At 21.5% G+C, this 15,153-nt stretch overlaps 1 protein-coding gene across 4 annotated transcripts in view; it reads right to left on the bottom strand.

Annotated features, from left to right (window-relative positions):
- The window catches only part of LOC112592101 (high affinity cAMP-specific and IBMX-insensitive 3',5'-cyclic phosphodiesterase 8-like), a 66,538-nt gene that overhangs the window by 13,237 nt on the left and 38,148 nt on the right, over nt 1–15,153 (bottom strand). For all 4 annotated transcript variants that reach the window (XM_025336085.1, XM_025336083.1, XM_025336086.1 and 1 more), the window contains 3 exons: nt 3,742–3,801; nt 3,592–3,649; nt 1,006–1,173 (listed from right to left, as the gene is read on the bottom strand). In XM_025336085.1, the coding sequence (XP_025191870.1) occupies nt 1,006–1,173; nt 3,592–3,649; nt 3,742–3,801 (286 nt within the window). The remainder of the gene's footprint in view (nt 1–1,005; nt 1,174–3,591; nt 3,650–3,741; nt 3,802–15,153) is intronic.

Genomic DNA, 15,153 nt, shown 5'->3' with positions numbered 1-15,153 from the left:
AAGAGTATTATATTGGTTTATTTCGAAAATTAATTATTAAAAACATTTGAATTATATTCAGAGTTTGTATTTTATAATTTATCAGCTTTTATTAAAAATTGTTAAATTACTTTAATTCACGTGTAATATGTATTGTGCAGTGTCAGTATGACTATATTTTTGCATTTAAAAACTTTGAACAAATACAATTCTTTAAATAAAATTGGATTTTCTGGGAGAAGTTTGTGTTATGTTTTATATATTACAGTACTATGAATAAAACATAATACTATAAATGTAGGCAATAAACATTGAAACGTAAATTTCCCTAACGCCGAATTTAAAATGTATAAAAATAATATATACAGTATATCCCCTTTAAATGTTATAATATTGCTGTTTTTATTAAGCATATAAGCAGATGTCAAAAATAATTGAGTCAAAATTTCATAATTCTATATTTTGACTTATAATAATAATATTTTATAGTTTATCTACTCATAAATTTATTAAATATTAATTGAATGAGAGAAATATAGGTAGTAATGATATCCTAATTTTGGTTGGTCAGTTCTATTTTTTGTTTGTATCATTTTATTATTATTTGAATAAGATAAAAACATTTATTTTGTTGATAAAATAATTATTTTAGGCATCAATTGGAATCTACCCTATTTTACAAAATAGATTTGATCAGTTTACTACGTATTACAGCCGGCAGGAAATGTTAAATAGCAAAGTGTTTTTGCAAAATGGTTATTGTAGTTTGGATGAGGTAATTTAATTTTGTGGTTTTACCTAAAACCTCTCGCTCTCAAATCGTTTTTTATTTGTTTGAATTCCTCAGTTTACCTAGAAAAACACTGATCCAAATGCAAACAAATATATTATGCACCCAAGGGATGTTACGCATGTCAGTATATTTACCGAACCAATGATGTTATTGATCATTTTAAAAGCTCAAAAGAGAGAATAGAAGGGTTTAAAGTTATAAAATATTAATCTTTCAATTCGATAAATGTTTACTTGAATGTTGTGTTTGAGGTCGGTAATGATAACGAGGTCTTTGGTTTTGTCTAGTGCAGCTAAAACTGCATCTTGTTGTGCTAATATTGAACGCATCGCTACATCTTCTTTTTCTAGTTGCTGCAATTCTTTGATCCATACGTTTTTGTTGCATGTTTCTACTATTATCTGTAAAAATGTTTTTTTCAATAAATTAAATTATAAAATATACTGTATATAAATAAGTATATTATCATAAACTATTAACCAAATAATACGATTAATAAGTTATGTATATTTTAAATACAAAATATATTCAATAAATAATAGGTTACCATTTTTGAAATTATAAAACTTCCAGACATAAATATTATAGTACTATTAGGTATTAAATTAGGAATAGGTAGAATAGTGGTTTCTTTAGATAAATCTTGAAAGTTTAACTGTATCACTATAGTTTATACAATTTAAATAACTACAATAATAGTTGTTATACAAAGGATTATTTTTTCTCTAGATATAAAATGAAATGTTGATATAGTAAGAAAATAAATAGTTGATAAAAATAAAATATAAACTTCATGATAACAACATAACATTTACTGGGTAGGCATTTCAATATTTGGAAACTTCCTTTAAATTTATGGCTTAATCATTGAACTAACATTTCCTGTTTGATATCTGTTTCATCATAGTACAAGATAATGAAAAGAAACAAAATTAAATGAAGGTATCTGATTGTTATGAGTTATCTTTGCTTCTTTGAAAGGTTCAAAATGACAATAATATTTTCTTCTCGGGTCAGCAGTTAGAACATTTAAAATATTTAAAGCCATACTATTTATTTATATTCATAAGAATATTGATAAAACTTGGGAAGTAAATTGTAATATAAATCACTAAATAAGTAATTAGGTAAAATCTATTTTATTTATACATTTATAAAATAAAATAGAAAGAAGTGATTTCGAGGAAAATAAAATACGATAAAATTAAAATATGATTTTTATTTATTAAAAGTTTTGGAGCGGTATCCGTATGCAATATTAACTTAATAAATAAACTAACCAATCACACCAATACAAAAAATATGGTTCATTAAAAATTTCTGTTCCTTACTTTTTTATTTATGGTACACATCATTTTTCAATATTAATTTTTCTCAGTCAATAAATTAATCATCAAAAATAACTAGGTATGTAAACAAGATCTTTTAAAATAAATTATAGAGCCTATATAAATAGATAGTAGAGACTTTTTAAAATGATACTTAATTAATTTAATTTAGCATATAAAATAATGAAGCAATTACAGATAAAAATATTTAAATGATCAAAGAGATAATAAAAATATATCTTTTAATTAATAAATTTATTGTTTTTTCTTATTAGAAATAAACAATTAATACTAAATAATTAATTAAAATTAATTAACATAACATTTTTTTTAACTGCATAAGAAAATAAATATATTATTGGTCAGAATTTAAAACTGATATCTAGAATAATTAATGACATTACACTAAATCGAACACCAAACAATTTTTCGAACAATGTTTGAGTTTTTAACTTTAATATAAGTAGGTAGGTAAAAGTGAACACTAATTTTTATTTTAACATCGATAGTTATTATAATTTTTAATGAAATAATTATTTTTTGTTTTAGAGACTAGTTTATTTTTTTTACGAACAAAACATGTTTGCTAAAAATTGAAAAACGTAAGTTTTTTGTTAGCAGACTGCATTTAAAATGTTTTTAAAATTTATTTAGTACTATAAAAATATACAAGACAAATTTGAAATATTTTATGATATTTTACGTTAAAAGAAATTAACACCGATCAAGTTATTTAAATGTTATGTACCTATACCCAATCCATACCTATATTAAACAAATAATTGTGTACTGCGTACTAAGTATTCTACACAAACAAGAAAACAAAAAACTATCCAAATTAAAAGCTAATAAAGCATTGCCGGTAATTATTGATATAACATAAAATATTTAATTAAAAATAAAAAATAAAAAATAAAATGTTATTTGTTTTTATGAGTTAATCTACTTTAACGCAGTAAACATAATTAAATCATGAAAAAGATACCAAAGTAAAATAATATAAATATTTAAAAATAATCTCTAGATAAAATTATATTTTTTTTACTTACATTATAAAATGTTAATTTTATTTTAAATTTCGTAATCATTAATAAATTATATTATATACATAAATTATATCTCCTTTCTCTTTTATAAAATTTAGTTTTCGAAAGGTAAAATAGGCACTTTTACAGGATACAAAACACAAAATAGTATTTATAATTATTAACAAAGTAATAATGTGAATATATATTGATAATGTATAATAATAAATTATGAAAAATATAACAATATAAGATAATATTCGAAGAAAAGAAAAATAATACCCTTTACTTATTGTATATGTAATATGTTTAAAGCAACGATAATATATTGATAAAATCACTTAAAATGAAACTAAAAATTATTATGCAGGATTGTATTTAAAAATGGAGATTCTACGTAAGGATTTTTATTAATCGTATGCAATACAATTGAGCAATAAAAATTGAATAAAAATAAAAATAATACCTTATTAAATCCACTGGTTAAAATGGACGTAACGTCTTTTTCGTTTCTCAACACTAGGCTGAAAAAAACATATACGTTATACTTTATCAACCAATAGGTTTCGCATCATTGCCCATCGAATTACTGTATAAGTGTAAAGAAATTGATTACCTTTTCCTTACTAAAGCGACAAGTACAACGTGAGCATTCTTTCTAATCGAACGTAACGACCTAGGAACAAATAAAAAAACATTTAATCAATATTATTATGCTATTTTTAAATTGAATAACAACTTAAAATTACACGATGAAATTTTCAATTTATAACTTAAATATTTATTATTTATACATTTATACTTAATTATATGGTTTAGTAATAAAATAACTTTATATTAAAATTTAACAGAAGTTTTTTAATCGAATGCATATAAGTATATTAGATACTTGTTTTATGATGGATGTATAATTTAAAGTGCAGAAACTTTTTTTTAGCCCTATTTTTTTTTACATTTTTTATGATTTTATACTGTATTGTATTAAAAGTATTATTTTTCTATTTCGATCAACAAACTGATACCTTCAGTCTAAAAATAAAGAGACAAAGATCAATTCTCAAAAAATTGTATGTTTTTAAGGTACTATTATGTATTTGCATTAAATACATAATATATAAATATTTACCTTTATATATACTTATTTAGATATCGATTAAAAAAGTTCAACAGAAAAATGTATAAAGAATTTTACAAAATAAATAACGCATGTGGACATACATTATATTATGGATTTGTAAAACAATATTAAATTTATTATTTATGAATAAATTATTTAAATTTCTAATAGCGAAAATTGTGTTATTAAAAAATACATTTATTGTAGTATTTAAATAATAATAATAATAAAAAAAAAACAAATTGAGACTCTTAAGTATATATTTATCTTGAGTGAGATTAGAGTAATAATGATTATACTATAAAAGTATAAATATTAAAATTGTGTATAAATTGTTTTCGTTTGTATACTTAATACTACTATACTAATAAATGCATAAAAGAAATTTAGCATGAGGGTTGCTGATATTTTTACCAACGCTGAAGGTACAATGGAGTGAAAAATACGATTAAAATCATTTACTCTAAGGCGAATGAACCGAAAAACATGTCGTAACATAATCTTAGTATTTGGATCATTAGGCACACTAGTAAAAAGTGCATCAAATATCTGCTTGAGGATGATGGGCTACCACAAGTGTTCTTTATCTACCGTGACAAGCGCAAATTTAAAGCCATTGCACCGCCTCTTCCGATTTTATATCATGATCATATATTCATATTCTCTGAAATTCCATTTTAGGTGGTTTTCAATTCCACGGAGAAAAATGTATTCCAGTGGAATTCTGTCCTTTAATAACTTATTATATTTAATACATTATAGTAAAATCCTAAAAGTGTTTTTTTTTTTTTTAACATATTTTTTTTTTGTCGTTTATTTGTTATTGTACAATCTGTGAAGTATTTTTACAATAAGTACAAGAGATAATAACAGAAAAGTTTAAACATATATTTAAAAACTACTTGAGTGTTATTAAATATTTCTTACAGGATAAAACATATATTATTTATTTAATTAACAATATATTACATTTGTGTAATATATTTTTATATATACTTAAAATACCTAGAATAATGTTCAAAAATTAGATTATTATGATATATTTGATTTTTATTAAACAATATAAGAGATAAATAATATTTTCTTATGCGATTTTTTATTTTAAATAGTATTAATTTTAAACTTTAAAAATATTATATGGTAAAATAATTAATACATTATTAATAGAAAATCATTTGTTTAAATTGTATTTATTATCGATGTTTATATTATTATTATATTTTCAAATACAATATTTTTCAATTATTATAATATTATAATTTGATATATATGTTTAAAGTATGATTAAAATTACTCATCTTTATCATACAGAAACAATAATGTTTTCATAAGTGTAATTGCAAAATAGAATTTATGATTAATAGTATGGATAAAATACAGATAAATATTTGTGATTATCATTTACATAATTCAAATACAATGTTAGTAATATTAACTAAATTACTCAATGAGGCTCGAGATTAACAGTCAGGTCAATTTTAACAGAGAAATTAACAAGGGCTAAAGATTTAGAGTATCTGGAGTTTTAAGCTGCCCTTTTAGAATATATACTACAGGGATGATATAAATAGAAGATTTCTTCTACTCATCCCTCGATTGTCTATACCATTTACAAACTATTCTTAAACTTTAAAGTAAATAAACACACTAAATATTAGATTATGTTATAGCCCTGAGGTATAGTTGATAGCGAGAGAAGTTTTAGTGACTTCGAATTGTTTGTAAAACATTTTAATATCTATTATTTGATATCTTAATAAAATAAAAAGTAGGTACCTTAATTTTTTTTTTCATGCTCGTATTTTTAGTAAAGAAGTTTTAAATACATGTAAATCGTGTTTAGTTATTAAGGTTTTTTTATTAACATACACATTTTACGTATTTAAAATTTTAGCATCAATTAAATTAAGTAATATTTAAAACGTCTTAGAATAACTATAATGTAAATTGATTTTTTTTATCATAATTTAACATTAAATGTGTTTTCTTTTAGTCCATTAGAGTATATTTATACATAGATATTAAGTTAATTTTTATTGTTTGTAAACATTATTTTACATAAAACCCTCTTTCAATTTTCATTCATAAATCTTTATTTAAAATATAATTATACTTAATGTTTTTCTTAAAGGTTATGTCAAATTTTTTTTATCTAAAAGATGACAATATAATTATGATATATATTATTGTTATTTAAAATGATTTTAGCTGCGCCAGCTTATATAAAAAATGTATAATTTAGTGGTAATGGAGGTTGTATGATGGGAATTCAGGAGAAGTAAAAAGTAAAGCATAACCAAGTCTAAAAACAAGTAAAATGGGTTGGTATTTTTAAGAAAGAAATAGACAATCAGAAAGAATATAAATTAAGAGAATGACAAAGAGAGAGTTAAAAGAAAATTCAAATAAAAAAAAACAATAATACGTATATGTAGAGGTTGCATCATAAATTTATAAGCGTATAAAAGACAATTAAAAATCAAAGGAAAATCAACTTGTTACCAAGTGTCCGCAGTTTTAGGCCATGTTAGGTTACGCATAAAAATCAAACTAAGATGTTTAATACGTTATATATTTATGCAAACATTTAACTTAATTTTTAAACATTAAATAAAAACTTTTACGAAAACTTATTTTTTAAATAAAATAATTTAAAAGTTCTTGATACGGTATTTTTAAAAAAAAAATAATATATACTTCATAGTTGTTTTATATTGAAAATTAAAAGCAACCAAAATATACTTTTAACATAGATAAAAACAAAATAAATAGTAAATATTCTTTAATTATTTTTGAATATAAAATATATTGAATAACTATAAAATTAATTTGTTTATTTAACTTTTTTTTTGTAAATATTTAAAAATTATTTTCAATAATATTGCTATATATTAATTAATATTTTAAATCGTTAGTCATTTATTTATTTTTTAGTTCTCAATAATTTTTTTATGATATATTTTAGTAAATTATTAAATATTTATGAACATTTTATTTTAATGTTGCCTAGCGTTTAATTTTTCTATGAAAATATTTTATAAGTAAAACATTATGTGGTATAATAATATATATTTTAAAACTAGCAATGAATGTATTGATTTTTAAATTTTGAGATGTTTTCTGGAAACACAATTATATCTAGTTACTATTTTTAAAGTGTAAAAATCAAAATTTTTTAATATTTTTCAATATAATCGAGCAAAGCAAAACAAAAAATCAAGAAAATATGGGAAATTTTGCGCAAAAACGATTTTGGGTAAAATAAATTTTGTTTTTTTTTTGGTGTAATTTAAAAACAAATAACTGAGGATACTTGAATGTTCACTAAATATAAATATTGAAATTTTATTTACATAATACTTTTATCAATTTTGACTTTTTTTGAGCTGCTATTTATGGGCTTTAAAATTTTTTTTTAGGTTTTATTTTTTACCGTTACTACTGGGTGATTTCTTAAATAAGTAATCTCATGTTATTTTTTTCTTACTCTCTGCAATTAATATGCGTATCGTGCCATTTTGTACAAGTTGAATATTACTCTTAAAAAAATAATAACATAAAGTATTTATTTTTTTTTTAAATTTATAAATTTATAAATGAAACATTCACTCAGTCAAAAAACTTAAAAAGAATTACACGATTCTTCCTAAGTCATTATTACCTACTTATTAGTATTATTAAAAAAAATTAATGTATCAAATTAATATTAAAATAATTTTTTATGAGCTTTTGAAGCTAGAATTTTGTTAAAATCTCGAATATTTTCAAATTATTTTATACATAGATATAAATTTATAAACATTTTAATATTCATTTTTATAACAAATTTTAATTTCATAAATATTTTCTCATCTAAGGATTTTTTTATTTCACTGTAATTTATAAAAAAAATTTTATACAGTGATTTTATTGTTTTTAATTATTATGTTGTAATTTATAAATATTTTAGGCGGGAATTTGAATTTTTTACTATATTAGTATATTTTATATACATAACATTTTATTTCATTGTATACTATTGTTTTTAAAATATAAAAACATTCACATTGTTCTAGGGTAAATTAATATTAAATCAAAAATTAATAACAATAATATTTAATTTAAATATATACTATTATAATAATTAAATATTAATAATGTAATAATGTAGTGTTTTTAGAAAAAGTTAATTCAACATCATATATTACTAATACCTAGTAAAATAAATTATAATTATACTTAGTAATATAGGCTGACAGATTTTTCGCTTATAATTGTTCAGAATCGTTCTTCATATGCAATAAATTATAATTTAACTAGAATTTAATAAATACATTACATTACAGTATTTTAACAAATTATGAGTATACTCGACATCTAATTTACAGCAGAGTGGTTACATATTTTATTCCCATTTTCAAGTCAACTTAATACAGCAAAAATTAATGCATAACTTTGTATAATTAACTATTTATATCATAAATGTATTATGTTTTCACTAGGATTAAGAAAAAGTCCTTAACATCGTGGAACAGAGTTAACTTTGAGGCTCATTTTCATTAAGTTTACTTCAGTGGTTTTTTAATTTACATTACATTTTTAGCTGAATGAAACTAACATTCTTACAAATTAAATTGCAAGATAGAACAATGTCACAATATCAAAGTTTAAGTAACAATTAATGTCTTATTTTATTCGTGAAACTTCGCTAGGTTCTTTATTGTTATAGAAATACAAAATATTGTTTTTAGAACGAGGAAAGCCATTATTATTTTTTAATGCACACATTTTTGTAATATATTTTTAAATTTTAACTTATTTTATTAGTTTTATGAACATAAAAAAATTATGGTTCTCACTATGAGTTTTTCGATTTTGAGTAGAGCTTTTTCGGTCGTACTTCAATATTTTTTGTTTATTACATTTTTTTTTTTTTTTTATTAGAAATTGGAACAAATACGTAATGTCTAGTAGTTTTTAAGAATACCACAAAAACGAGATACAAAATGCACGTAAATGAAAAATAAGTAGATATATTTGTTAAAAAAATAACACAGGAATTATTTAATTTAATTATACATGTCAATTATAACTGTTATAATACCGTGTGTTCCATAAATTAGCGAACACACAGTATATAAATTAAATTAATTGTAGAATATTTAATTTAACTTATGAACAAGAAGTGAGTCAAATCTCAAATAAATGAATTATACTTAGAGTCCACAGTATAACCATTACAATTTTGAATGTATTTAAAATTCAAATTTTATAGATTTTGATTAATTATATTTTCAAGTGCAGTACATTTTATGAGTTTAATGAACTTTATACGCGTATTGAAAATTACGTTATTAACTTTGTATGTTAATTATAAGTGCTATTTAAAATCGATTTATTTTTATTTTAGTCTGATAAATAACTTATTGTTATCGTTGAAAAGTTTAACATTATGGCATACTTTTAAAAACTGTGTGATTTTTAAAAATACTCTACCCATCAAAAATTAAATGTTAACAATAAAACAAAAAATTATAAAATAATAATAAAAATTAATATAGTACGAGTATACGAATAGAATGAACTCAATAATGTTATAAATGACTTTGAAAATAACTCAATTGTCTTTTATATTACAAATTATGGTTATACTTATGTTATAAATATTTGTTTTTTATTATTATTTTTTATGAAATATACAGTCTATGTTATTAAGTATAATTAAGTATACGCATGTAAGATAGAAGATGGAAATAATATTGGAGTTATGTGATTAAGGAGTTACCCAGTAATGACACTTAGCTTGAGAATATAAAAATTTAAACGGCATTTTAAATTGTATAAATTTACTAGTTATGAAAAGCCTTAATACGTATTATTGGAATCAGATAAATTAGTTGACAGTCATTGAATATTATTATTATGAATGATACATACTGATATATTATTATAAAAAGCTGTTTAAAAAATAAGAAAATAGCAATTTATGAATTTTTATTGTTTTATTCTTCTGCAAAAACAGCTTGTTATACATTAAATAAGCTTTTTTTGTTATTGATAATACAAAAATGTATTAATATTATAATCATTTTTAATGAAACAAATTAGATTCATGAATATTTAAAATTTAGTAACTTTATTAACAAAATACCTATATGTACTAGATTTACTGGTTGATATTATATAAATAATGATTTTAAAATGTTAAGTCAAATTCTGTGTAGTGTATGATAAAAATAAATTAATATTCGAACAAATTATTAAAACTACCATAATAACTCTTAAAGCCATAAATTAATAATTAAAAATAGTTCAGTAATTAGAATATTTAAATAACTAAATATTAGGTACTTAGTATATTGAAATCGCCAAAAAAATATGATTTATTATTAATAACAATTTAAATTCATTATTTTAAGATTTAAAAATAAAAATAATTATTATGTAACAAAGAAATTAGAATGAATTTTATACGGAATTTACGTCTTACATAATATGTTTATGAATTATGACGATTTCAAACAAATGAACATGCATTTATGGTTCAATTAAAAGTTGTAAATTTATAATGTATAAATTAAAAAGCATCACGAAATTGTTTTAACAACAAGAGGATTCTATGGAGTATTATAGGTTGATACCAGTTTAAATAAAATAACCGTACTCAAAAACATTGATTTTCTGTCATCTTGTAGTTAACATTCATTTTTTGATATAAAGCTTATTGTATCCATAAATTATAAACATCCATACAGATAAGTATTCAAAGTAAATACTGAAGTAAGATTAAAAATCAGTATTATTTCTACCTTATATTGTATTAATGTATTTTATGGAAAATGGTTTCCAATAATTGTAATTTGTAATTGTGTGTTATATAAGTTATGTATTAATATGTAATTTTATTTTTATGATATATAATTTTAAAAATTGAAAAATTAATTTTATTTGGACCATCAAAGTAATATAATTAATGTATAAAAAAAAGGAAGAAACGTTACCAAAAATATGAATTAAAATACACCACGTTGACTTGAATTTTTCAAATTATTTAATTTCATTCACATTATTATTACATATTATTATATTTGTATGTAAATATTTAATATAATAGCATGCTAAAATACCTCAGTAAATACTTAACATAGGTTGAAGTTTGGACTGTCCTTAATCCAAATAAACATTTCCAATTCCACTGGGTAACTGAATTTCGGAAAACCAAACACGCGTTTTTCAGTGGTTCATGTGTATTATTATTTACTATTTGTAATGCGTATGCTGTTAAACAGACATAGCTATATTCTAATTAAGTAGTATTATTGTACACTAAGTACGCTATAAATAAATATTGATAGTGGATTTGATAAGTTATTCTCTCCCTTACTTCTTGCAGATGCTTCATCATCGTATCACCACGACGACGAGAACGGGATGTACCTATTAGTCCTCTAAAATGAGAAGAAGTAGTGTGATTTTGTAATAAATAACCGAACGACATAGAAAGTTCTAGACTTGCCATAATTAAAAATATACCAATGATGTGAGTTATGTCGATTGAAATGATGGTGGCACAGGATCATTATATAATACCCTCCCGTTTGCATAGTGCACCGTCGGAAGACGAGGTCGCGAATCGTGACACGCACAAAAAGCCGATCGCAGGCAATATTGTTGATAGGTAGCCTTTCAATAAATTCATAATAGTTCTTTGTCTAAAAATGAGTTCTGAGTTGCTATCAATGGTTGTCATCATTATGTTTTACTACCTAATAAGAACAAAAGTAAGGGTCTTCTGTTACGAATTCATTTTGTGACGAGGTCGAGAAGGGAGAATCCAAATGAGCGAGTGAGACAGAGACAGATTGGATTGACGGATAAATTGACATAGTGAGAGAGGGTAGAGCAGTAGCTTCTGTATATTGCCATTGGAATTTTGATAAATTAACTGATCATAAGCAGTCATCATAGCAGCGCTAGGTTCGATACTTCGGTTCTGTCATAAGCAACGATTAAAGTAGGTAGTTTTGTGGTCATTTGAGACGAGTTGAAGGCTGTTGAATGAAATAATTTAATTTGTGATCAGATTCAGCCTAAGACACGTTTCGCCTTGTTCTGTATTTTTGTTTTTAGAACTGTATCCGCGCAATTTATTTTTATATTTATAGAACGTATAATCAAATTTTTCGATTGACTTTTCTGTTTTCAATTAAATAATTTTTAGCGGTCTTTTAATACATTTATTGATTCAATAGAAATTGTCTATATATTATTTGGCTAAGTGTGTGTATGAGAAGATTACTGACCGGTTTGTGAATTTTTTTACTAATTTGAAAATCAAAAACTTTTATTGATATTGTTTATCGGAAGAATACTTAAGTATTTATTATTATACGACCTCTATGAGTAATGCTTATTTTATCCTAAAATTAAAAAAACAAAAAATTTTAAATATATATTTTTATACTTGTTTCATTCAAAAAACTATTTATTAGGTAGTATGGAGCAGTATTAACATACAGTATTTATATGTTTTTTCAGCAGATTATTTATTTTTAGATTGAATAACGCAATGAAATGGCTAAATTTTATTCTTACATTTTTTTTTAAAATTTTTTTTTGATTTATTATTAAATTTTATTATCTATAACAACTTTAAGTATGAGAAAAACATGAAATTTTTAAATTATTTTTTTATTTTTGGTCTAATTATTTTTAATAATATTATGGTCTTAATGGTTGTATCTTTTTTTTGAACTCAAACGTTTTTACTCGTATTAAATAAATAAAATATAATACAATAATATAAAACATTATTAAACGCGTCTATAAATTTATTATCAACTATTTCACAAATATATTAACTGTAAGTTGACGTTGATATTTGATATACTATTAAAATTGTACAATAAAATTATTTAATTTTACCAAGAATATACTATTCGTATATTATATTACACGTTTCAATAATCAACGAAATATGAACAATATTCAAAGAATGTATGTTAAGTATGTACATCAAACGACATTAGGTATTTTATAGATTACATAGAATTATTATTAATCGGATAATAATCATAAATATTTTTTATTTTTATAACATAGATATCGGCGATAAATTATTTAAATAATATAAGTAAAAATAATATGAGTATCTGATGTTATGTTGCCTTTGTTTATTCCTTATAATGCACGTAAGTTAATTATTATATTTATATTTTCTAATGTCTACAAGTAAAACTATTAATATAAAAAAATTATGTTTAATTTTAATTTATCATCTTCTTTAAACAATTTTTGTGTAAAAACGTTCGATGGTTCAACATTATATTCAATAAAGGGTTAATCTCTCAAAAATTATTGTAGAATAAACGTATTGAATAAACATGTTTCGATAAAAGATTAAAAAATAAAAGTGAGAATAGTATCCATGCAATGCTTATCCAAGTTTTGCCTATGACAATATACTAAGCTAATGATTATAAAAATTAAATTCATACGAAATGAAATACTATTACACCATATTCACAGAAATATAATAAAACACAGGAAATATTAAACGTATTTTGCAAAATATGTCAATATAATATCAAACACAACAAAAAATTGATTAAATAACAATCTATGTAAATAGGTTATTTATTTATAAATTTCAAGACTAGTATAAATAATTGATTAAAATGAAAATTAGTAACAATATTTTTACGTAAATATATAGTTATTCTTAGGTTTATACAATTAATTTGTTTTATTTTAAATTAAGAAATTTACTTTTCTCATTCTTATTTTATAATTTTCAAATAAAAATACTTTAAAATATACTTTTTATTTTTTTAAGAGAATTTAGCTAGTTATTTATATTATTTTAATTAAATACCTAACTAGATATAAAGATCATATTATTACAAAAATATTTATAATACATGTTTTAACACAAAAATAAGGTTGTGTTTTTTTATTCAAATTTAATACTACAATTGTATTAAAAAATATGTGATGTTTATAACTGATATTTAAACTATAAATTATTTTATCTACTTACATAATTGTTTATATTGATTGTTTTATCATTAAATAATGATATTTCACCAACTATTTTATTTAATTATAAAGTATATAAATACTTATTATACTACAGAAAATAATTATTTTGTTTAATGTTTTTTTTTTTTTTTACAATTATTTATACAGTCGATTTTATTATTATTTTATTTCTTTTCATTTCAAATAATTTTAAACATTTTTTTTTTTAGCATAATGATTGAAAATTAATTTGCTATGACAAAATAACGATTAATATTATATTAACATATCATAAAATACCAAAAGTGTGAAAATAATATTATAACAAAGATTTAATACATGTTTATTAAATTTAACTTAATTAAATTGTTTTCAAGAGTAAATGGCTTAAGGAAACACGTTTTTACGAGCAATGAAAACAATAAATGTAAGTTTATACATGCTGCAACAGACATTTAATTTTCATTACTTATGAAAGTACATTTACTTTTTATTACGATAGTCACTTGTTAGTTGTAGAATAATATTGAGATGTATCTATTAGTGATACATTTTTAAGTCGCAACCAGAAATATCAAAATTAAAAATACTTAAGAGGAAAATATTCATCATGAATTCACTGGTACTATTCAGCCAATACATTTTATTTAAATTTAAAAATATGAATATTTATCAAATAATATTAATAAATAATGATATATTTAACAATAAATTATCAAGTAAATTAGTGTAAATTTCCATGTTTTAAAATTACTAAGTAAATATTTAAAATATATTTGATGTATCTATGATAAAATAACTTAATAAATTAAATAACTACCAACAAATTTATTAATTCGAATACATATTTTGTAAAAGGTTGAGATAAAATGATTTTTGTTCATAATAAAAAACTAGTCTTGACAATTTAAT

This window comes from Melanaphis sacchari, unplaced genomic scaffold, assembly GCF_002803265.2.
Source record: "Melanaphis sacchari strain LSU unplaced genomic scaffold, SCAv2.0 Contig157_pilon_pilon, whole genome shotgun sequence".
NCBI classification, from domain to species: Eukaryota; Metazoa; Arthropoda; class Insecta; order Hemiptera; family Aphididae; genus Melanaphis; species Melanaphis sacchari.
This window is presented reverse-complemented; position numbering and strand designations above follow the sequence as displayed.